Here is a 23,022-nt window from a genome sequence, read left to right as displayed (position 1 = left end):
AGCCAAACAACTTCTAATATTTGAATTCAGCAGACTGCACACTTTCCATGTTTGTTTTTTTTTTTTTTGTAAAAAAAAGCCCAAATATTTGTTTTATATGCCAAGATTTTTCCTATGTTAACATTTTTCCTTCCTTCTTTATAGATAAATAAATCACCGTTCAGCATTTACTAGAAACCAGTTACTTTTCCTATCAATAACCCTTCAGAAGAACTCAACTCACATCACACCCATAAGATGACATTTACTTAGGGAAAATCAAGCAACTCAGGATCTCAGAACTCTAATTTATTGGCAGTTAACACAAACATTCGATTACTAATTCAGGATTTGTGAAAAAAAAAAAAAAAGAAGACAAAACGTTTAACACAGGGAAAAGACCTTTCCTTCTGCTTTACTTGCCTCAACCTCACTGCAGACCCCTGCTCCCGCTCCGGTCTCCACTCCACTTGCTTCTGCTGCCCCTCAGCCTCAGCCCCGCGGGTGGAGCGTGGCGGGGGGAGGTGTGAGGTCACAGCACCTTCTGGTTTCCTCTTTCCCTCATCCTAGTCTCCCACTCTTATCCTTTGCTCCAGCATTTCTCCAGGGGGTGCACTCCCTTTGGGACCTCCTTCCCGTACAGTCTTTGGTGCGTTCTCACATGCACCTACCTTTTCCTCCTGAGTCCCAGGTTGTGTCTCCACCTGTGCCCCGTGGCGGTTCCTCTGTGACACCCATTTTGTGAGGTGGTGGGTCAGCGCCCTTTGTTGCATGGCTGGCTGGAACTGGCTGTGACGGACACAGGGTAGTTCACGGCCTCCTTCCACACGGGTCCCCTGCCGATTTTGCCCAGTACAGGTAGGCACAAGTGGTGTGGGTGTCGATTGTGTTTTTCCCATGACACAGCCAATTTTTGTGGTTCTAACTCAAAAGAGGCAGGTTAGAAGGCAATTTATTCCATTTAACTTCTAGAGCACCATTTAAGCTCCTGAGCTTCCTCACCTTTTTAGTTACATATACTATTATTTGATTTTTTTTTTTTTTTCTGGGTGTCAAATCTGTATAAATTTTACAGCTACACTGAGCATACAGGTGCAAAGTGAAGGATTTGAGGATGTGAATTATGTCAATTTACAATCATCCTTGAGTTTACTCGGAATTTAAAATCTGTGAGTTTTACAAATCACAAAGTTGTAGAAAATAAGACTTCCATATGTCCTCAAGAAATGTTTTATGTCCCTCTCCTCAAAAGCTGGAAGAATTTTATTTAAGACATTAATGACAAATCTTCTACAAAGCTATCCTTAAAGATTTTCAGTTCATGGATGCTTTGCAATCATTCAGTTTAAGTTTCTGAAACTTGTAAGGTTATTCTGTGGATAAATTATGAGGAAAGGCTGGAGTTTTTTATTATTGCAGGTTTATAGAAAAAGCCAACACATAGATGTTTCTTATTAAATTAAAGAATAAATTAAAGAATTAAATCTTTCAATATATTGGACTTTTTAGAATATGTGAGAATATGAAATGAAAATAAATGTAATATGTATTATACTACATATGCTGTTCTCTATACTTGAAACACCCGTTCATTTATTCTCTGACTCTGAGCATTAGATTATCGAGACTAAGTCAAAAGCACCATTATCAAGAGGTTTACTAACCTAGTGAGGAGGTCTTTAAACTAGGTTATCAAGGTTGCTGAGCAAATCTTTCAGGTTTATCAGGGAACAGGGGATGGGGGGAAGCATGCATGAGGCAGGACAGTGGGGGATTTTCTTGAACTCTTTTTGAGAGAGTGACCAGAGACACATCTCAAGTGCCTATACACAAACACAGGGAGCATAGGAAACGTAGGAACTGTAAATTCATATGCAACTGTAGATCAATGACATTAAAATCACGGAGTCATAGCAGAACAGATGGCAAGCTGGAGTCCTGCAACAGATGTGTACAACCTCCAAGAAAGGTAGGGAAGGAACAAAAGGAGTATGTGTTGTAGTTTGTGCAAAGGAGGGAGCAGAGGGAACTCTGCTAGAAAATGGCATTGCCTGTGGAGCTTCTTAAAGATATTTTTTGTGACTGTCTATGTAATCTGTTACTGTGTTAATTTGCAGATTTCATAATCGGATGATACAAGAGTTTTTAGACTTTTTAAGGGGCTTTTGACTTCATCTGATATAGTTTCCTTTCTGCTGTTGTCTGTAGCACAGCCAATGAATAAACTTAATAAGCAGCACATTCTATGTTGGTTTTTATGAAAGCAGTATAGGATGTGCAGAAAATTGCAAAACTGGAATGTATAAAATAGCATTGGAGTAGACACTGTCCAAGTGTGACATTGGAAATTTGTGAAAGTTGCTGATGGATAAACCAGCAAATCCAGACTAGTGGAAAATTAAGTTGAAAAGTGTTATGAAGCTGTTTCTCAGTGATGTGCTCTGTAAAAACAATCTGAGTGTATAAAAATACAGAGCTATAAAGGGGGAAATAATTCTACATAATTGCTATAGACATATTTTAAAACATTGATAATGAGTGCCTATTGAAAATATAAAAACACCTCCCTAAACAGTGATCAGGTGGGCTGCTATCTGGGCGAGATTGATTATTTATTTATCTATTTATGTATTTATTTATACCTAACCTCTGACAAACTTTCAGAAGTAGTGAAAAGAAACAAGGTCTTTGAGAAAGAAACTACCTCTGATTCAGAAATGTTTGTATGACTTCAGTTATAGATAAGATAGTGTGCTGCTTCTTTAATAGACAATAATATTTGCTTTCTCATGACTACATGGAGAAGGTAATCTCATTTTCTTTACCCTTTACTTGGAATATGAAGGCAGTTGATTAAAAATCTTATTTAAATAGAAACCACTGGTAGAATTTTATAACTTTTTTTTTTTTTTTTTTTTTTTTTTCCCTGTCAGAATCGAGATTACAGCTAAAGGTTTGTGGTTTTGGAAAAATATAAAAAAATATTATCTGCATAATTAATTTTAATTCTATTTTATTGCATCAAATAATCATAAGCTGTTTCAGAAGGACATAAAAAGCAATACTTTTCTTTCAGAAACATCTGAAAATGCTTAGATTTATGCTTCAATTTCCACATAATTATTTTATGCATGTAAGTAGAAAATTTATTTTTAACGTATTATAACTATGGGGTGAGAGTGACATTTCTCAGGCTCCCTGTTTTCTTCATTTGCCCGTCAGAAATCTTGACAGTGAGATACTAATATTAAAGGCAGCATTTGAGCCCCAAATAAAATTCTGTAGATGTTTGGAGTTTGTGTATACACATGCATCTGTGCGTGTGTTTGCTATGCAGAAATATGTAGTTTTCCATCACACTAATGGAATCAGTAGTTAGTGTTATGTGTTTGCCTATATTAAAATATTTTGAAGAGCACTGGAGTTTCTTTTAAAATTGCTTTCTAATGTCAGGGTCTTTTGTGATCTTCATCAATGTGTATATTTAAGAGCAATAATTAATATGACTGTAAAATTCTTAAAAGGGGATGATAGAGTACTGATTCCTTTAGATTGCTCAGTTAATTTGTCTGAAATAAGACTAAAATTTGGAAGAGCGGACAACACTATGTCTGGGGTTGTACCTGACCTATGCTGTGAAGACTCTGCCATGAATTTCATAGTCTGTGTAGATAAGAAGAAAGCGTAGAGGGATCACTGCAGGTCCTCCCAGGTTTTCATGATGGATTTCTTCAAAAGTGGTTCAGCTTGCTCAGAAATTTTATTGGCTATTATAAAGATCGTTGTTTAAACTTGGAAAGTTGCTATACTATTTTTCCTTGTATCATTTTCAAGAGTAGATAACAGATGTCTTTTACTTTGTGATGAGTCGAGTTATGCACTTAAATTTAAATGTTCTGCCCACTATAAATATCTAGATAGATAAGATGACCTGATACACTGTATGCCAGATTAAAGCTTGATCTACCATGTAATCTTACTGAATTCTTACTGAAATCCATGAATTTGCATGGTCTATAAATCAATGATAACATTGCCTTTCTTTGATCATCTATCTTCTTGAAAATTACAGTTCAATATTTATGTAACATTATTTTGAATATCACTGAAACCTACAAGAATAAGCAGAAAATTAAATTAAATAAGACTAACTAGAGAAACATATTTTTAAAATTTATTATGAAAAAGGAACAGTGAACAGCAAACGAGGAAGATGATTAGAAAATAAAATATAAAATATAAATTCTTAAATTAATTTTCACTAAAAATTATTTATATGTATAGACATTTCACATTAATTTTTTTAGGCATTCAGCCATAATTTAAGAAAAAAAAAAAAAGCTGCATGTATCTATAAAATAAAAACTGGTCTATGCCCACAAAAAGCAAAAAAACCCCCAAACCCTCAAAACCTTTGTACTCTCAGAATCATCACTCACATCATAATAGCACTGATACTCCCTCTGCATAAAAGCCCTTATGTATATTCAAATACAGATCTTCATTTGAATTCATAATACCTTGAAAATCTAAGCCAAGTCCACACTTGCCTATCACTTTGAAAAATCTTCCCCTTCCAGCATATGGTTAAGATCAGAGAAGTATGTTTGGAAAAATGATGTCTTGGCAGTATGTGTATTTTTTGCATTTATGCCTTCATATCACATTTGCAAGTTTGTAGGTTAGATACATTTTCCCAGTATGTGACAAAATAATTTTAATTTAAAAATATGGGGTAGGAATTTTAAAAGTAGATTTTTTTTTTTTTTTCAAAAGATACCATCAATGCTATCTATGTATTTGTAATTGCATGTCAGATTCTATTGAGTCTTAACCCAAAAGTATTGTCTTGTCACCATTCCTTTGAATGTTTTTCTCCATATTTGGTAACTGAAAATTAAAAGAAGAGGGACAGATACACAATTCTTTCAAGGCATTTAGGTGCTTAAGTACTGGTTAGATATTACATTTTGATTTCAGTGATTGTAGTGTTAAGCACTTAAGTGTCTTTGAGGACTCCTACCTCAGTGGTTTAACAGAGGTAATTCAGAAAGTTGTGGAAGGGCAGTGAGATTCTCAAGGGTCTATACAGAGATCACTGCAAAGTTTATCTTTTCTCTCTTTCTTCCTCGTTCACATATCATAATTGGAGTTGTTGTGCATTGGTGAAGATAGGCCACTGTTGGTCTTCAGAAATGTTCTCTTACCAGTTATTCTTTTGTTTGTGATGTTTTATAACTGATATCTAAGCAGTTACGCTGTTTCAATGTGATAGAAGTACAGGTGGTAAAAGTGTATTGCAGAGAAACAATTATTACATTTTCTTTTATTACTCAGGCTCTTAGGCACTATGAAGTCAATGGTAGAACTGCTGTCAACTTCAGTGTTTGTCAGTTTACTCAAAGATCAACTCCTTTTTCCAGTGACTTCACAAGTTAAGGCACCAAACATTTTCATGGGGATTAATGACTTGTTCACCTTCTCTCAGATGTAAACTTTTACCTATGACAATCTAACTGCAAGACTGGAAGCAAATAAATCTCAAGCAAATGATATTGTAGGTGGAGGAATATAGGAACACATCACAGTAATTCTGTTATTTATTGGGCTAATGCTTGCATTACAGAAGCTAAGAGGATATCTGGTGTGCTCTTGGTTGTATTTACAGCACTTAAATGTAGTTAGTATTAATTTTGTTTGTACCAAATTTGCTACATGAACCAAAACAAAATACATCATGATTTATCTGGGCCATTTTCCTGATGGTAGCAAAACTACATTTTGGCAAAAATCTCTAAACAGATGTGGCTCAGCATAGGGGACATGCTCATTTACACAGCTTGTGTTTTTAAACACAGTCACTATTCTTTTAAGTATTGGTAGAGTACAACAACTTTTTTTTTTAGTGAACAGTGGTTTATATTCCTAGGAACTAGGATAGGTTTCTCTATAATTCATTTGTGAAAAGCAAAAACCAAAAAAATTAGTTCTATAGTACAGTATTTTTCAAAAGCTCTTCTATTTTTGAGTCTGAGAAAGCTATTACAAAGTCTTTAGTCTTGCATGATACATCTAGTTTTCTGCTTTTATCTTTACATGAGCTAAAAAGCTGTTTCATATGCTAAAATTTGTCTTTCTGGTTTGCATAAGATTCCATAATTTAGCTATGAAAATTTACCTATAAGAATCAGTACTTGAAATGCTTTTCAAGCAATATTTTAAAAAATCAATATACAGGTTCTTCAAAATCATTGAACCAGTATATTATCCATTGTCTTAATGGACATTTTACTTCTGTGAAATAACAGTTAAAAATTATTCTCCCCAGTGTCCTTAATGCATGAAAACAAAACTTCATTATTACCTTTTTTATATTTTTTTATTTCTTTCACAGTAAAGAACTTGAACCTGTGAAGTGGTGAGGTTCCTCAGTTTCATTGTATTTACTGGATGCTAAGTGCACTGTCTAATTAGTAAGATTAAATCCAATATATGTTTTTACTTTAGTAAAACATCTATCTGGACATATAATAATTTAACAGAATTTTGAAGAGATAAAGTCCAGTATTTTAAGCTCCTGAACTACTGTAAGGAAGAGGTTTCTTACAGACATTAAATTTTTTCTTTCCATTAGATATAAGCCATTACATGTGTCATAATTATTTAAAGCTTTTTTCTGTAATGCTATATTACTCAAAATTATTATTTTTTTTAATGCTTATTATTTTTTCAGCAATATTGACTGGGTTTTCAGGCTTCAGGGCAAATTTTATTCATGTTAGCACTCTAATTAAGCAGAAACAAAATTTGCTTTTCAGGTATGTTTCAAACATTTGGATAATAAACTGAATAAGTAATGTAATATGGTATTTCCATCTAATAACATGATATTTCCATGTAAGTTCTTTGAAAGATAATTCCATTTCTGAAAGTAATAGCACTACCTTCACAATCAGTTTTATTAGCTCACAGAAAAAATTTTGACATGAGATCCTCAAAACCAGTTTTTTACTTATTAGACATATATGTACCATTAAGATAGAAGATACACAACATCACTCGTTTCAGAATTTCTCATAGAATTAGTTCTGTTGGTATTGGAACTGATTTGATAAATCTCTAATATTTGCCAAGTTTATTCAGCATAAGATTGTATGTTAGAAAATAGAACATTATTGTTATATAGAACATTATTGTTATATAAAATATTATTGTTAAATATTCTCTGACCAGGTTCTTTCAGATATGCCACATGTGGAGGATGTGATGTTTAATATCACATTTAGTTATTTAAAGATAGTTGATGTTACACAGGACTTCTAATTTAGCAGAGTGATACAAAATGTATTGCATAACAAGTGTAGGTTACACTTAGCAAAATATATAGCAATCACAATATACAATTTTATCACAATACCAATGTGATTCCTATTACAGGTATCTATAGTATGCCCACCATCACAACATTGGGCATCCCAGGTGCTGGAAGGAATACATGGGTTGAAGAACATCTCTAACCTGTTGCTTTCTTTGAAGTTCTTTTGTTAGTTGCCTAGCTTTTATACTCTGTGTTGGGCTGAGCCAAATATTCTCTCCCCCATGCTGGTTCAACTAACTCAGGGAGACATTCATGCTCTTAATGAACTCAGGAAGAAACATTTTTACCACCAGTTAATCCACTCAACTTTTAATAGCTGTTTATCTAAAACAAAGGCCACCCTCTGGTCCGCTTTGTGTTGAGATAAGTGTCAAGAGTCTTCACAAGAGCTCTTCTCAGTCAGCATTATTCCCAGAACTTTATTGGGCACATCACCATTGCCCATCTCCTCTGAGCATCTGTCCTTTTTAGGGGTTTATTGGTATATTTGTCGTCAATAAATAATTGGTCAAATAATGTCACTATTATTCACATATCCCTAAAAATGTATCCTTATGATCAAATTTTAAATACTTGATCTGTTAAAACTTACACTCATTAAAATGACTGATGTAAGCATCTTAACCCTGAAAGCATCTTGCATCTGACATTTGGGAAACCATCCATGAATGGTGTTTGTTTGAAAACAGATCAGCTGTTTGAAAATTGGAAAAAGAATTTTGGAGAACAAACTTAAACATCACTAGATGTTCACTAAAATAAAATATAATAACATTTTCTCAGTATCATGCAACTGCTGACATCATGTGTCAGACCGCATACGATAGGGATTAAACTCAACTTGCTTCATGAGAACATTTTTCATTAAAGCAAAAATGAAATTTTTGCATGCCATTGTAGAGTGGTGCTAATGAAAATGATAAATAGTAGATTGTAAAAATATGTGCTGGCACTAGTATAATAATTTTTAAATAATTGAAATCTGAAGCCATTACTTATTAACACTTGAACTTTGCAGTAGCATTCCAACTCTAACATGTTAAAAAACCTTAATTGTTCACCTTAAAAAAAAAATAAATATATATTCTCAACAAGTAAGTGTACATTTCTAAGGGGTGATTTTAATGATTTTTTTTTTTTTATTTTATTTTTTTTTTTCAACAGCTGAGGATGCTTGTGGAGGAACTATGAGAGGATCCAGTGGTATCATCTCAAGCCCCAACTTTCCTAATGAATATCATAATAATGCAGAGTGCACATGGACAATTGTAGCAGAGCCTGGTGATACTATTTCGCTCATATTTACAGATTTCCAAATGGAAGAAAAATATGATTATTTGGAAGTAGAAGGTTCTGAACCACCTACAATATGGTAAGCCAACTATTTCAATTTTAATGTGGTAAAAAAAAAAAAAAGTATGACGAAATGTGGAAGGATAACTTGTTCCTTTTCCATTTATCAATAGATAGTCTTGCTGAAAACAAACAAAGAAGTAATCATTGTTACTATGGCATAAATGTTGATATTCTAATTGCAGCTGTAAAATAATTTCCAAATATATTCTAAGAAAATAGCATCAAGATGAAAAGCACTGTAGATTCATTCACCTCATTGTGTGCAGGTCTAACCATTCTAGCTATTATTGTATTAAAAAATTAGAATATTATTGTACTAAATATTTAGAAACAGAATGGAATGGACTGTTGTACTGATAAAGACTGGTGGAGCCTTCAGGGAGTTTCATAATGTCCGAAAGTGAATACCATGGAGTCCTTTCAGCACAGAGTGGGGGAAAGTAGCATTGGTCACGCCGGTTGGTCACAGGTTCTCTCTGGAGGAGTTTCTGCACAGAGATCTGTATATATGGTCTCACTAAATAATGTGCTAGTGAGATGTATGGATGGTATTATGCTTCTTCAGAAATTTATATCCTGATTTGTGAGATACAACATCTTGAACTGAATAGCCACAGCACTTTTTAATTTTGGTTTTATTCAGAATAGACTATGAGTAGAGACTATTTTATGTTTGTTGACTTAACAGTAGTAATGATATTTTTGCTGAGCTGGCTTCTGCGATTCTTAATCTCAGTGTTTTGTGTAAAACAAGTAGAAGAAACAAAAGAATAAACAATCCCTTTCAAGATCAAGTTTAGTTAAGTAGAAATAATAAATGATACTGTCACATCCCGCTCAGGCGAGGGAGACAAGTGACAGATTCGCAAATCCCTAACTGGAGCGGACAACAATTCTCCAAGTCCAAGCATTTATTAACTACCTACAATGCACTAATTGAACACACGATAATTGGCTAAGTATATAACAAGTTGTGGCGAGCAATACAATATGCCTTGCATTTCTTAATGGAAAAAGGGAGATAGAGGGAATGGGGAAATACAGATCACCTGTCTGGGTTCCTGCACTGATCCTGCTGGCGAGGGTTCCAGGAGGCAGCTGTCTTTTTCACTGGCATCCATCTTCTCTTCGCTGGTCTCTCCAGGACCCCTCCTTTCTTCCTCCCCCCCTTTGATTTATACCCACTTTCCTTGGGTCCGTCCCCTAGGTTGACCCACAGACCTACGTATCCCATGTACGGGGAGGGGTAAGGTGTTTCATGGGATGATGTAATTAGCATGATCATGACAGCCCTCGTTAGCATATTGAGGGGTGTTAACTTCAATATGCATTTCATGGATAATGAAACAAAGTTCATTCACCGGACACATGGCCCTTGAAATCTGCCCAGGTGCCCCAGAGGAGAGCCGTCCCATCTCCACAGGGCTCCCTCCTCCAGATGCATCTTGTGTATTGGGGAAGCCTTATCAGCTTCGACCACCACACTGCCCACCCTGTGACTCATAGTTTTGTGTTTGAGGCATTTCTTTGACCAGCCTCAACTTTTGCTTATTCAGGCTGTTTTTCTTAGTTTCTCGCAGGCCTGGCTTCTCATCTCTCACAGATACATCCTGTGGTTTTCTGGTCTGGTGGTTTTATGGTAATGTGGGATGGCACTACTGAAGAAACATGAATATGACAGATCCTTGTGTTTGTTCTGTTGGTTTAAATATACTATTGGTTCACAAAGAGGACATATACAAAGCCATAAATAATAGTGATGTTCTCCTGTAAAATCTTAATCTCTTAACTGGTTCATAAAGCATTATGAGTGTTCTGCACAACAGACAGGCATTTGAACAACAGGTGATACAAGAAGTGATTGGCTAGCCACATTAAAGTCAGTAGAGTCTTGTTTCTTATTATGAATACAAACCCCCCCCTCCCCCAAACAAAACATAGGCAAAATTACCTATATAATTTTAAATTTTATAATAAGAAAATATCCCAAATTAGATAATTACATTTTTGAAAACATCAGTCTCAGTTTCTACAAGTGATGGTTATGTGTAATATTCCTTACTACTTAGGGTACTGTAGAAACCTATACACTCTCAGCTTTAGCAAATAGTATTTCATAATTTGAGTTAGTTCATACTGCCACCTACACAATTAATTACATATATTTGAATATTTCTTGATTGCCATTGAGTTTTTCAAGCTGTTAAACTGAAATCTTTTGAACTAGCTGTCAGCTAAAATAATTTTAAAACAATAATTTATAATAATTGTTAGTGAGGTAACACCATTTACATATAGACAGTGTGAATCACTTGAATAGCTAAATGTGCATTCAGTTGTTCTTGAGTGTGTTTTATGTATTCAGTCATGAGCTTCAAACAATGATTTAGGTTTTTTCCTGCAAAAGGCCTTGGCTATATTTAAACAATATAATAAGATTAATTTATATATGGAAATTCTCATTTGTTTACAAAACAAAAAAATTACAATGTTAATTAAATAATTGCTAATGTAAAGAAGCAGATTGAAAGCATATTCTTTTTTTAGTTTGTCATTTACATTCCCTAAATTAGACTGATGTATTCAATTATGCAAAAGTATTCCCCCCATATGTTAGGAAAAATAGATTTGGAAAGCTTAATTAAGAACAATTTGTTGATTAGATTTACAGTGGTAATACTTTATATTCCCTTAGACTATAGCTTGAGGTTTAATTGGAGATATCTTAGTTTATAAAGTCTACACAGAAGTATACTTCTAAACCTAAAACCAGGTTCCTGATCTTTCATTCTGGAAAACAAATATTATATATATTCGTAAAATTACTAAACAATATAGGTTGATCTGGATAGTAGGTAGTATTATAAAATAACTTCTTAGACATTTTGCTGTTTTACGTGACTTTTACACCTATTGGTTTAAAAGAACCTCAAACTTTTCTTCTGCACATCTGCTGTGTAACAAAATCTCCCTCCTTTTTGTTTCTAAGTAAAACAATGAGCTAGAATATACATCAAGTAGATATGGGGTTATCCATGAGAGAAAACTTGGAATTCTTTATTATGTGCTAAATTTCCATAGTCTTCCAGTCAGCATTATAATATTTTAGTTATGTCAAGTCTTTCCTTTAAGAAAATCTGAGAGGCCATTTTCATTTAAGTAATGGGAAAAAATTCCATAGATCGCTTTCAGGATTTTTGTTGTCTGATGTCAAGGGCTGATTCTGATGTTTGGTAAATTGAATTGAATAAGGTTGGGGTTTTTTTTGTTGTTGTTGTTGGGTTGTGTTTTTTTTGTTTTTATTTATTTAATTATTTATTTTTTATTTTGGAAGTGAAACTAAGAGAAAATTCTTAGTTTCAGGAAATTATTTTCCCCATTTTTTCTTAACAAAACAAAAACCTGAAAATAAATGAGATCTAGTGAAACGTTCCTTTGTGCCTAAGTGAAAAGTTAAAGTTTGAGATATTCATTGGTGAAAGAAATAGCAATGTCATTGGATAATTTAGCCAGCATATGGAGGTTCAGAGTTTAATATTCTGAGTATTCTGAGTGTTCAATGTAAGGGTTTTCTAATGCTTGCCTCTAACATACTTTCGTTGGAACGTTTCAGTCTCTTATTTTGTTGGTGGTCATTTTTAATGGAATATTAAATAATCACTGGGCAGAAAACTGAGATGATTCTCTATGCTGCTTTGATGTGGTTATCCTGGATTCCAGCATGTACTATAGTCTGAATTGTTAAGACAAGTATTAAGAGTCTAGTTAAATTGTATAGACAAAGTGGTAGAAAATCCTTCCCAGAATTCTCTGTGAAAGATGTGCTTAGAGCAGTCTCCTGATGAGAGCGAGTGAGGATGGAAAGTATATATTTCATACTGTCCTACACAGACATAAAATCTGTATGTTCTATTCCTGATTACCAGCTTAATTTAGCTGGTGTTGAAAAACAAGTTGACAATTTTCCCTCCTACCTGTTTGAGGAATTTGGAAAAAAAAAAAAAAAAAAAAAAAAAAAAAAAAAAAAAAAGGCAGCAGCAAAAGTATTAGACTGATTGAACTTGAAATTATAATTAGTCTTGAATTATCTGATACATTTTTGGTGGATAGACTGGAAAGTCATAGAAAATAATGGTTGTCATAAAGTATGTGCTTGGAGCTCTAATTCAGAGAACTGCTGTAGTCTGAAAAAGGATCACAATTTCTTTTTAAAGAACACATTATGTAAATTATTATTTGTTAACATGAAGATGTGCATTAATGTGAAAGTGTTTGAGAGTCTAGCATTGTCTCAAATGTTTTGTGAAAAATGTACTTCATTTTTACAATGACAAAAAGAAAAGAAAATTTTAGCTGTGTTCTCTGTGGGTAGAAGTGTTCTTCTAAGAAAATCTTGGTGTAGTATTTTAAAATTTCACCTACCACTGGCATGTTCATACAAAATAGTAGGACACCAAAGTACTCTTATCAAGGACAAATTTTAAATATGATGTAATTACTCCTTTCAAAACAAAATAACTCACCTTATTTCTCTCATACTGATACTGTATTCTTGGATATTTCAAAATATTTTCTATCTAAGTTTCCTAAAATGTAAAGGAGTCTTAGAATTTTCCATAGTAAATTGAAGTATTGCGTTGTCTAGATCATGACTGTTTCTGATTTTAGCCAAATTATATTTTTTTCCTGTATAAAACTAGATACAATGTAAAATGATATATAATGAATTAAATTTGTGTTTGTGTAATCATAGGCACTTTTTTATGTTTTCAATTGTGTTAAAATAGCTGAGAGCAGTGGCTAACAAAATTACTTTCTCCCTTGCAACAGTGATTTTGTGCATTTTTTTTTTCCAACAGAAACACTCCCTTTGCATGCATTTTAAATATTATGTGGAGAATGAAATTTCATTCTGTGAAAAAATATTTTCTTTAACTTAGATGCAACAGAAAAACATCCAGTTTTAAAATATTTTGTCTGAGATATGTAAAAGTCTTTTGATCCTTTTAATAAGCTTCTTCAAAATAGCCTGTTAACTTAAGACTCCCTTACAGATTGTATGGATGAGAAAGAATAAAACCACAAAAATGTGTGTCTTTGGGCTGCTAAATCAGAATTTGTTTCTTATGAATTGGGGTCTATCCTTGACCTGGGAACATTCCTGATGAACTTTTTAATGGATATGATGTATTGCCATTCATTTATTTAATATTTTGAACTTAATTTGTTTACTCTTCTGTATAGCATAGCTAAGGACAATTTAATGAGCACACTTTATTCATTGCAAATTTATGGCAACCATAATTTCCCCATAAGAGTCTTTTGAAGCCATTTCTCATTTAAAAAAAAAAAAAAAAAAAAAAAAAAAAAAGTGATAATTTATGAATAATGGAAGCTCAAATAAAAATATGGGAAAACATCTAGTCCTAAATAAAAAGTATCAGTGTTTTTAAACACAGCTTTCTTGAGTTTCACAGTAGATCATCTTTCACATTTTGTAAGAAGATAATTACCTTTTAACGTCAAGTGTTGTTGTAATGTTCCATTTGCTGCTTTTTTTCTGAATCCAAGCTTAAAAACTTTGTTAATGAAGTTTTACAATATTACTAGTATATTCAGAAAGTGGTTAGACAAGTAATATACAGTGTTTTATAGACACACAATATGCTTAATTATTCATATGGAATAAATTTTATGTTAACTAAACTAAAGATAATTTACCTCTAAATTAAATAAATTTCACAGAGGAAAAAAAAAAAAAAAAGGTTTGGTGATGCTGTATTATGCTATTACAGTAGCATTTGAACTTCATTAACAATAGTAATTTTGGATTGGTAAATGTTTATGTTCGTAGTTCAGCATCTGATAGTAGCAATAACAGTTGCTTAGGCAAGGAGTAGATACCAGGATGATATGGTGTGCTCTTTCTGCTTGTATAGGCTCCCGGCTTCTGTAGTTAGTGATTTAGGAACTTCTTGAACCAACATTTGCCTCAAAATCATGTGTTAAACAGCTGTAAATAGATCTTTCTTTTGTTAATTATTCATACCTCAGGGGTCACTCTTCAAGACTCTCTGGAAAGTACCAGATGTGATTTTTTTAAAAGATCCAATCTGTCAGCATCAGGGAGTTTTCTGTTACCCACAGAACTGTGTATTCCTTAAAATAACCTTAACTGATGTGTCAATCATAGCTTTCCTCTACAGAAGTTGTATCATCTTCCCTTGCATTCATCCCTATATATACAAATTATCTTCCTTTTTATAATTTTAATCAGTTCTCTGAAGTAATGAAACATAACAGTCTGTTGCTTTCTCATCACTGTGAAATAACTCAGCTCAACACTTCCCTCTCAAGTTTTGGATATTTGGTCATCAATGTTGTGTAAGGATCTGTTTTCCTCAAGATTCCCCTCTCCCTGAGACTGAATCAGATACAGTTGTGGAAACAGTGTGTTTTAGGTTCCACCTCTGATGGCAGGCTTGTCTTCATTCTTCCCAATGTAGTCCTTGATGACTGTTCCAGGATGGCACTATGCATTTAGATAGCATCACACATTTTCACATGCTTGTAGCCTTTATACCATATTGGAAAAACATCACCCTGGAGGTTTACAATACACATAACAACAATACATTACCTCAGATATTTTGAGCACTAAGAACAGAAAAAAAAAAAAAAATCTTAGAAAAATAAAGAAGGGCCCAGAGGAAATTTTGTCCAAATGCCACCCAACCTGAATGTTGCCCGTTCAATCTAGAGGAGCCTTAGGTAGTGCCACTCTGCATTCATGGCCTGATGCCCTGGGAACATTCCTTGGGACAACTGGTTTTAGCACTATAGGCCTCCTGCAGTATCTAGAATACAAAGTCTCTTACTCTCATATTCCTCAACAGTACTTTTTCTAAAATACACATGGCATCTTATGTGTCATTTTCCATGCCTTTGATGTCATTTGCAATTTAATGGTGGAGAAAATTAGTATTTCCTGACTCTTAATCCCATTTTACTAGTGCTATGAGAGAACAAAATTATAAAAATTCAGTGCTTTGTAGAACTTGTAAGCAATATTAGCGAAGAATACATCAACTAGTGCTAATTAAAAGCAAAGTGAGGATGAGCAGACAAATGATAGTTATTACAGAAAAGGGGGGGGTTGTTGTTGTTTTTTTTTTGACAGAAAGATGCAGTTAATTCATGTTAGATATCTATATGGTAATTTTTAATTGCTAATTCAGTTAAAACATAAATTATCCTTCAGGAAGCATTTAAAAATTAAGTACACTATTGTTGATGATTAGCCTACAACAGATGTATGCATTAACACAATAGGTTCTCAGTTGTATCTTTGTAACAAAGCAGTTATTTGATTTACACAGCCATCCAGTGTGATGCTCATATATAAGGTTATAGAGGAAAACATCTGCCTGATATAAATGTGACAGCACAAGGATAGACAATCACACCTTGGTAATACAAGTACCAATTAAAATAAATAATGTGTTGGAGAAAAACACAAAACAGACAAGACAAGAAGCAGAGGTGCTCATGATTAGAGATTAAAATGGGAGAAAAAAACCCACCTCAGACCTGGCAATTCCTTTCCTGAAAAATAATTTCAAATTAGAAAGTAACAAGTATAATTGTTTATTTTTATTAATGAAGACTGTTGACACTGCCTTAGATATTATTACTGTTTTCTCACTAGGTATTATACAAAGTTTTTAAATCTGTGCTTAACGCTCAGAGGAAAAACTCAGGAGAGTGATGGTTATGAGTAATATAATCCTAATAAGGTTGTTAAACAGCCCAGATGATAGGTGGTTTGTAACCTGAAAACCGAGTTCAAATTTAAAGAATAGTTGCAAAATGGGTACTGCTTAACACCAGAAAAAAGCCTTCAGAAAAATGTTGTGGTTAAAATTATTCACTTAGAATGGCAAACAAGTGCAGTCATAAAAACTTTATGAAAAGTGATTGAGTGTTTGCTGATAGTGGATAGAATTATATTTTTATTGGATTTAACTGAGAATAATATAGATGTAACTGCAAAATGCAGCCAAGTTTTTGAGTGTCTAAGTCCTTCTCCCATTCTAAAACAGGGAACAGAAGATAACAGAGATAATGCTTATCTGTAGAACAAGGTAAGCAGAAAGTCAGGAGTAGGAGGAATGCTAATGCTAGAAGTATTATCTGAGTCTTTCATAATCCATGCATTGTGCATTATAGTTTTCATCCTCTTTTTCTGAAGGACTGAGAACAGAAATGAAGCAGTTAATCTTTGAAACAAAAAAGTTTCCATGGAAGTAAGGTATTTCTGTCCTTTTGGTTTTGCCTTTGAGGACTGATTTTGTGCATGGCAGTTCAGCATTTCACCTGTTGTACTTCAAAGTGGAGTGCACAAACATGTCTCAAATTTTTCAGGCAGATTAGAGACAAGATTTATCCAGACTGGTCTTGAAAGCCTCCAAAGACAGAGACTGCACAACCTGTGTGGGGAACCTTCTTCAATGCCTGAAGGTCCTTGTGGGGGAAAAAGTTGTGGGTTTTTTTTCTAGTTTGGAAATCATTGCTTACAGTCAGAATGAACACACAAGAATTTATTATCTCCAAACATCCCCTGTGATCTCTTCCTTCCTCATGATAGGCAGTGGTATGACCTTTCCTCCGGGCAGGTTGGCTGATCTGGCCAGTCCTAGCTCATGTTGAAGATACATTGAATCATGTTGGAGTCCTTCCTTCCCCTGGCTCATATTGGCCCACTGATCTTACAGGGGTATGTACATGACCAGAGTCATGACTCATCCCATCTTCCTCTAGATTACAATAAGCTAAAGCTTGTTTGGGACATGTGATTTGTTAATATATAATAGAGTCGAGTCTGGGTGAGACTACTGTTTATTAAATTACAGTGTGTACTTGAATCAGGCATGGAGTCAAATGTAGTCACTGAGTCACCTTGACTCATGATGATACAAATTAACACCTTACCTGGTCACAAAGTCATATAGCTTTTGTAAAAATATGTTCCCACTCTTATTTACATATCGCCCCCTACCTCGTGTTTGTTCAGGCATTTACATAGTCACAAAGGAACTGCACCAGGATACAGATAAAAACTTTTTTTCTCCTGTATTAGGTAATGCAAGAGTTGAAGAGGACAGTGAGGCACATAGGAAGTGGAAGACTAGTTCTTAAAGGAGTAGCAACATTTTATTGTAAAACAAAAAACAACAAAAAAAAAAAAGCTGTTTTCCTCTCAGCTACTGTAGATTGAATTATAGTATTCATACAAGTATTTCCTTTTTTTTTTTTTTTTTTTTTTTCACTTATGTGCAGAGACTTCACAGAGTTAGTTGATTTCCTTTATATTTTTGCATTGTATCCTTAGTTTATTGCTTTCCTGTGATGGTGTAAAATATTTTATTTTGATTAAGGTAGGAAGGCAGTATTTAATTGTTGTTGTTGTAAGAAGTAGTATATCCTTGTGGTTAAATGCACTTCTCTTCAAGAAACATTTCTGAATCTTCTCCTATTTTCTTACCTTTCCTATGTTCATGAGTACTGCAAAAGTGAACATTTGTAAGCCTTATACAAAGATACAAGTTTTCATTATTCTTAAAGGTACTTTCTAATATGTATGAAGTTATTCTCATCTGAAGTCAAACAGATATCCACCAGCAGTTTCAAATGGGCAGTTTGCATGGGCTTCTTACATTCTTCTCAACTGAGATAGAATTATATTAGATTAATTCCCAAAGTCTTACCAGTATTAAGAAACAAACTGAAAAATATTTCTCATGAATCATTATATGGTAGAAGAGTACTCAGGTTTTTCCACCATCCTTCTTGCACAAATATTTACTGACGTATGTGCTTTTGCTTCCATGGCCCTCTTTACCTCTCTGTGGATGGAGCAGCCCAGAGTGCTTCCACTGCTGTTTATCTATAACTGTGTTTAGTAGAAAAATAAATAATAATCTTGACCTAGGGGATTTTACTAATGAATACTTGAAAAGCACAATCAATAATAAAACAAAACAAGTGTAAAAAAATCTGGACTCCCTGACTCAGCAGTTTCTGGAAAAAATATAGATAGGAAGATGGCTTGTGAATTTAACAGGGAACACTCACTGTGCTTACTCCAGCAGAATACTGTACTTGTTCTGATGTGGTCATTTACTATTGTCTGAGTATGGCACTTGCTGGGCTACAGAGGGAGTCTGATTGCTCTTATCTTGACTGAAACATCAGTGACTGAACTCTCAGGTAAGGCTGAAAGAGCCATATTTTATGCTGCAGGAGTTGTATGATGGGGGAAATGATATTACACATAAAGCAGAGGAAAACATAAATCTCAAAACAAGAAAAGAAATACAACCCACAGACAAACCATAAAGCAAAAAACAACCCAAAATCAAAAAATGAAATTTTTTTATTTGCTATTCCAGAGTAATTAAAATTTCACACTTCCTTGTCACATTTTCTGAGTCCCTGCCATGGACTGTGTTTACTCAGAAAAGTGGCAGGCTATGGGAGAACAGTCATTCCTGCCAACAATACCAAATCAATCTTGTTTCTAGATTCTGTATTAAAATATGTATTAAAATATTAAAAATATGTTTTGTACATTGGGTAATTTATATACATTCATAATTCCATCTTTTATGTCTCAGGCCACAACAGCTAAAAGTGTAGTATTTTGAATATATGTATGAAACCCTTTGTGTTAGTAAATAAATCCTGACAAAAAGATAAAACATTACTTACATGGGGCCTACAGACTACTCAGAACTTCAGATGCTGATGCTTCTTTTTGTGATTGTCCATCTGATTTGCCTGTGAAAATCTCTTGAGGTGATGTAGGTTGCAAAATCACTTGTAAAATGAACCAGTAACTAAAGCAAAACATTAAGCGTTCTATGAACCTGCTAATGCCATTTCTTTTTATTCAGGATTGACACAGTGTCAAACCAGTGTCACAGCAATTTTGGATAATTACATGCCATCCAACATGCAGGTGACTGGTCACAACCCAGAGCTTCCTGGTCATGACAGAACCATCAGTAAAAAAGAAAATAAGCCATTCATATATGCATACTTTATGTTTATTTATTCTGCATACAATAGGTCATGCAAGTGAAAAAAACTCCAAAATGCATCAATCTAGAGCTTCAAAAATGAACCTTGAACAAATTACTTATTCTCACCCCCCCCCAAGTTAAAAAAGCCTGCTGAAATTGTGTCAATTTTAATAAATATTTTATCCCATAAACTTTTAAACTGTTTTTAAGGTTAACAGTTTTAGGTGTTTCTAATTAAATACAATGGATTTTAATTATTTTGAAAACCTGAGGGTAAATTAAGTATATTTTAAAAATATAAACGTTTGAAAGTTAAATGTAAGTCTCCTGTGACCTAATTCCTGAACCACATTAATATTCTGATACCCTATGTCAAGATGGGCATAATAACATGAGAAACAGAACAGAAAAGGGAAAAAAGATGGAAACAGATATGGAAAAGAATCTATAGGGAGAGGAACAAAATAGGCTAAATCTTTTAAATCTTGAAAATAAGTCCATGAGAAAGGATATGAAACATTCATAAAATTATGAATATTGCATGTCAGGTAAATATGGAACATTCATTCTTCATTTCTTACACTAAAATAAATAGGGACGCTCAATGATTTATCAGGCATAAGATTTAAAACAAAAGGTAGAACTTTTCTGTAGCATACAGAATTAAGTTGTGAAAGTTATTGGCATGTGTTGTTATAGATAGAAAAATTATTAATAGATTGAAAAATGGATCAGAAAGTCATAAAAGGAAAATTTATCAAATGGTATTAAACATGAAGGCCTGTTTAAAAGGCTCCATTCAAGAAGCCTGCAATCCATAAAGTTGCTGGAAACTGAAGATGAATGAAGGGATGAATCTAATTCTGTACAATAACAGTTTCTGACAATCCTGGTGAATTATCTGTCACTACTTATTGTCAAAAATAAAATATTAGTCTTGGCGTATTTCTGATCTAACACATCAGTGCATATATTCTTAGATACCACCAAGGATGTGATGGGTATTATACAGGATATTATAATTCCAGTCATGCCAGTAAGAGATTTTTGCATGATTTATATAAACCAAAGAAATTATTATAAATGAAATGTATCAGGAGTAGTAGTTTTGCCTCTGTAAAACATTTTGAGGGCTGAAGTTCAGAACTTTTCAGTTTATGTTATAAAAATATTCTGCCTTCATTTAAGGCTAGTGATAAGGAAACCTAAAGTTTCCAAGTCATTATTTAAGGCTCCAGCAGATATGGAATCTAGTATTTCACATGGAATTGTCTAATGTTTAATCATAATCAATATTAAGACATGAGCAATACTTTAAATGTAATTTTTGTCTGGTTTCTTTTTCCAACCAATTAGGAATTCTTATTGGACTTTGCTTCCCCCCATTAAAAAACTTATTAAGATATTTATATATCTTGATTAAGTGAACTCCTAGCCTTTCTTGGATAAGTAAACTTTTTTGATCTTTCTGTGTAAGATACAGTAAGTTTCTGGAGCCTTCACATGTCTCGGTCAGCCTTTGCTTTACCCAGACTTGTAACATGGGACACTGGTATATTTGAATCAGCAAAAAACCTACCTGCTGTGTAGTACATATTCTCTCATCCTTGAAGCATATAACACAGGTGCCAGCATCTTTCATGTGGATATATTGCACAGTTACACAACTTCTTTTCCCCATTATTTTTTATGTCAGAGGATACCTGATACTTTTACCATCATCTCTGTTTGCTGAGCAAGACCATAGTTAAGTTAAAGATTAGGTGAGACTGTTGCAATAAGGCTTAATTTCTGTTTAATAGCTGACACCATGCCTTTCAAAAAACAACCCAGCAACTACCCTTGAACTGAAGCTTCCAACTTCTTAACAAAACTTTGCAATTCTGTATAATTTAGAGAATTTCAGATTCAATCCCAAAATGCAGGCATCTTTGGTTGTTTGTATTTTGGTTATTTTTGAGGTTTATGTCTTGGTTTTGGTTTTGTTTGTTTGTTTGTTTTTTTTCCCATAGTTAGTTATAATAAGGGGTATTTTCCTTAAAAGGGAATTAAGGAAGTGCTACAGAGTTGAATGCAATTAAAAGCAGAGTTCAGCTCCTGTGGGAGAGAAATGAGAGATGGTTATGATAGCAGCAAAGGCTAACAGTCCTTAGAGTTATTTTTTCATTCAGTTTTGAATTACAAATGAATCTGCTAGCAAGACCTTCCACAACTGTGTTAATGGATTTAAACTATCTGGTTGAAAGTTATGTTTATACCGAAAATTTTGCTAACCATGAAACTATAGCTTTGCTGAATGTCCTGGAGATTTTTATTACCATAATCTATGCATTAGGTATTTATAGCCATACATTGGAATGCTGCCATTCCATTTGCTTTGGGTGACTTTGGACAGAGTCCCCAAAACTGTGAAGCAGAGCAGCACACTTTACTATTCTGTTCTAGAAAGATTCAATACATAGAAATAAAGCTTAAATCCCCAGATTTGTGACTTCAAGTATTGTTGCTGTTTAGAAACTAATGCAATCCAAGTTAAATTAAAGCCTCATCTATTTAGCATGTCTATTCCCCTTACCTTTTGCAAAGCTTGTTACTGATGCAGGTAAAAAGGTAAAAATGAACCTGGTGGTTGCAATTCCCTAGCTGAATTTACACAGAGAGGTCCATAGTGCTTTGCAACATACCCTGTATTTCTAGTCTCTAATTTTCCTTCAGCTGCATCCTGAAACATTGGATAGATTTAAATTTTAGTGGCTGATAATTCATGATAGGAGTATCTGGCATGGTGTTCAGACTAAAAAACAGCTAATGAGAACCAATTGGGTCATACAAGAGATTATGTATATCTATCTACCATTAGAAAAGATGTAGGAACAAACTGAAGTCTTCAATTAACGCTGAAAGAAATCAGTGTTAGAAGCAGTGTGCCACTGGTATCTGCCAATGGGGAGAATAATATCACAACCAGGTAAAAATAAAATAAAATAAATATTAAAAAAAAAGGTATTTTTTATGGTACTGCATCAAATAGACAAAAAAAAAAAAAAGGGGCGGTGTAGAGGTACTGTATCAAATATCTGGTGTATATATAAATTTATTTACATTACATCAATCAAGAAATAAAACCCATGGATTTCTTACGATATATCCTTTGGTATTATATTCTATATCTGGTTTATATATCTCATATTAAAAAAAAAAAAAAAAAAAAAAAAAAAAAAAAAA

At 33.6% G+C, this 23,022-nt stretch overlaps 1 protein-coding gene across 1 annotated transcript in view; it reads left to right on the top strand.

Annotated features, from left to right (window-relative positions):
- The window catches only part of CSMD3 (CUB and Sushi multiple domains 3), a 622,514-nt gene that overhangs the window by 110,473 nt on the left and 489,019 nt on the right, over nucleotides 1-23,022 (top strand). The window contains exon 5 of the mRNA XM_026841511.1: nucleotides 8,522-8,729. Within this exon, the coding sequence (XP_026697312.1) occupies nucleotides 8,522-8,729 (208 nt within the window). The remainder of the gene's footprint in view (nucleotides 1-8,521; nucleotides 8,730-23,022) is intronic.

The sequence above is a fragment of the Athene cunicularia genome (assembly GCF_003259725.1).
Source record: "Athene cunicularia isolate RWA chromosome 2 unlocalized genomic scaffold, athCun1 chr2_part1, whole genome shotgun sequence".
NCBI lineage: Eukaryota > Metazoa > Chordata > Aves > Strigiformes > Strigidae > Athene > Athene cunicularia.
Note: the sequence above shows the minus strand (reverse complement) of the source record. Positions and strands in the feature narration are given on the sequence as shown.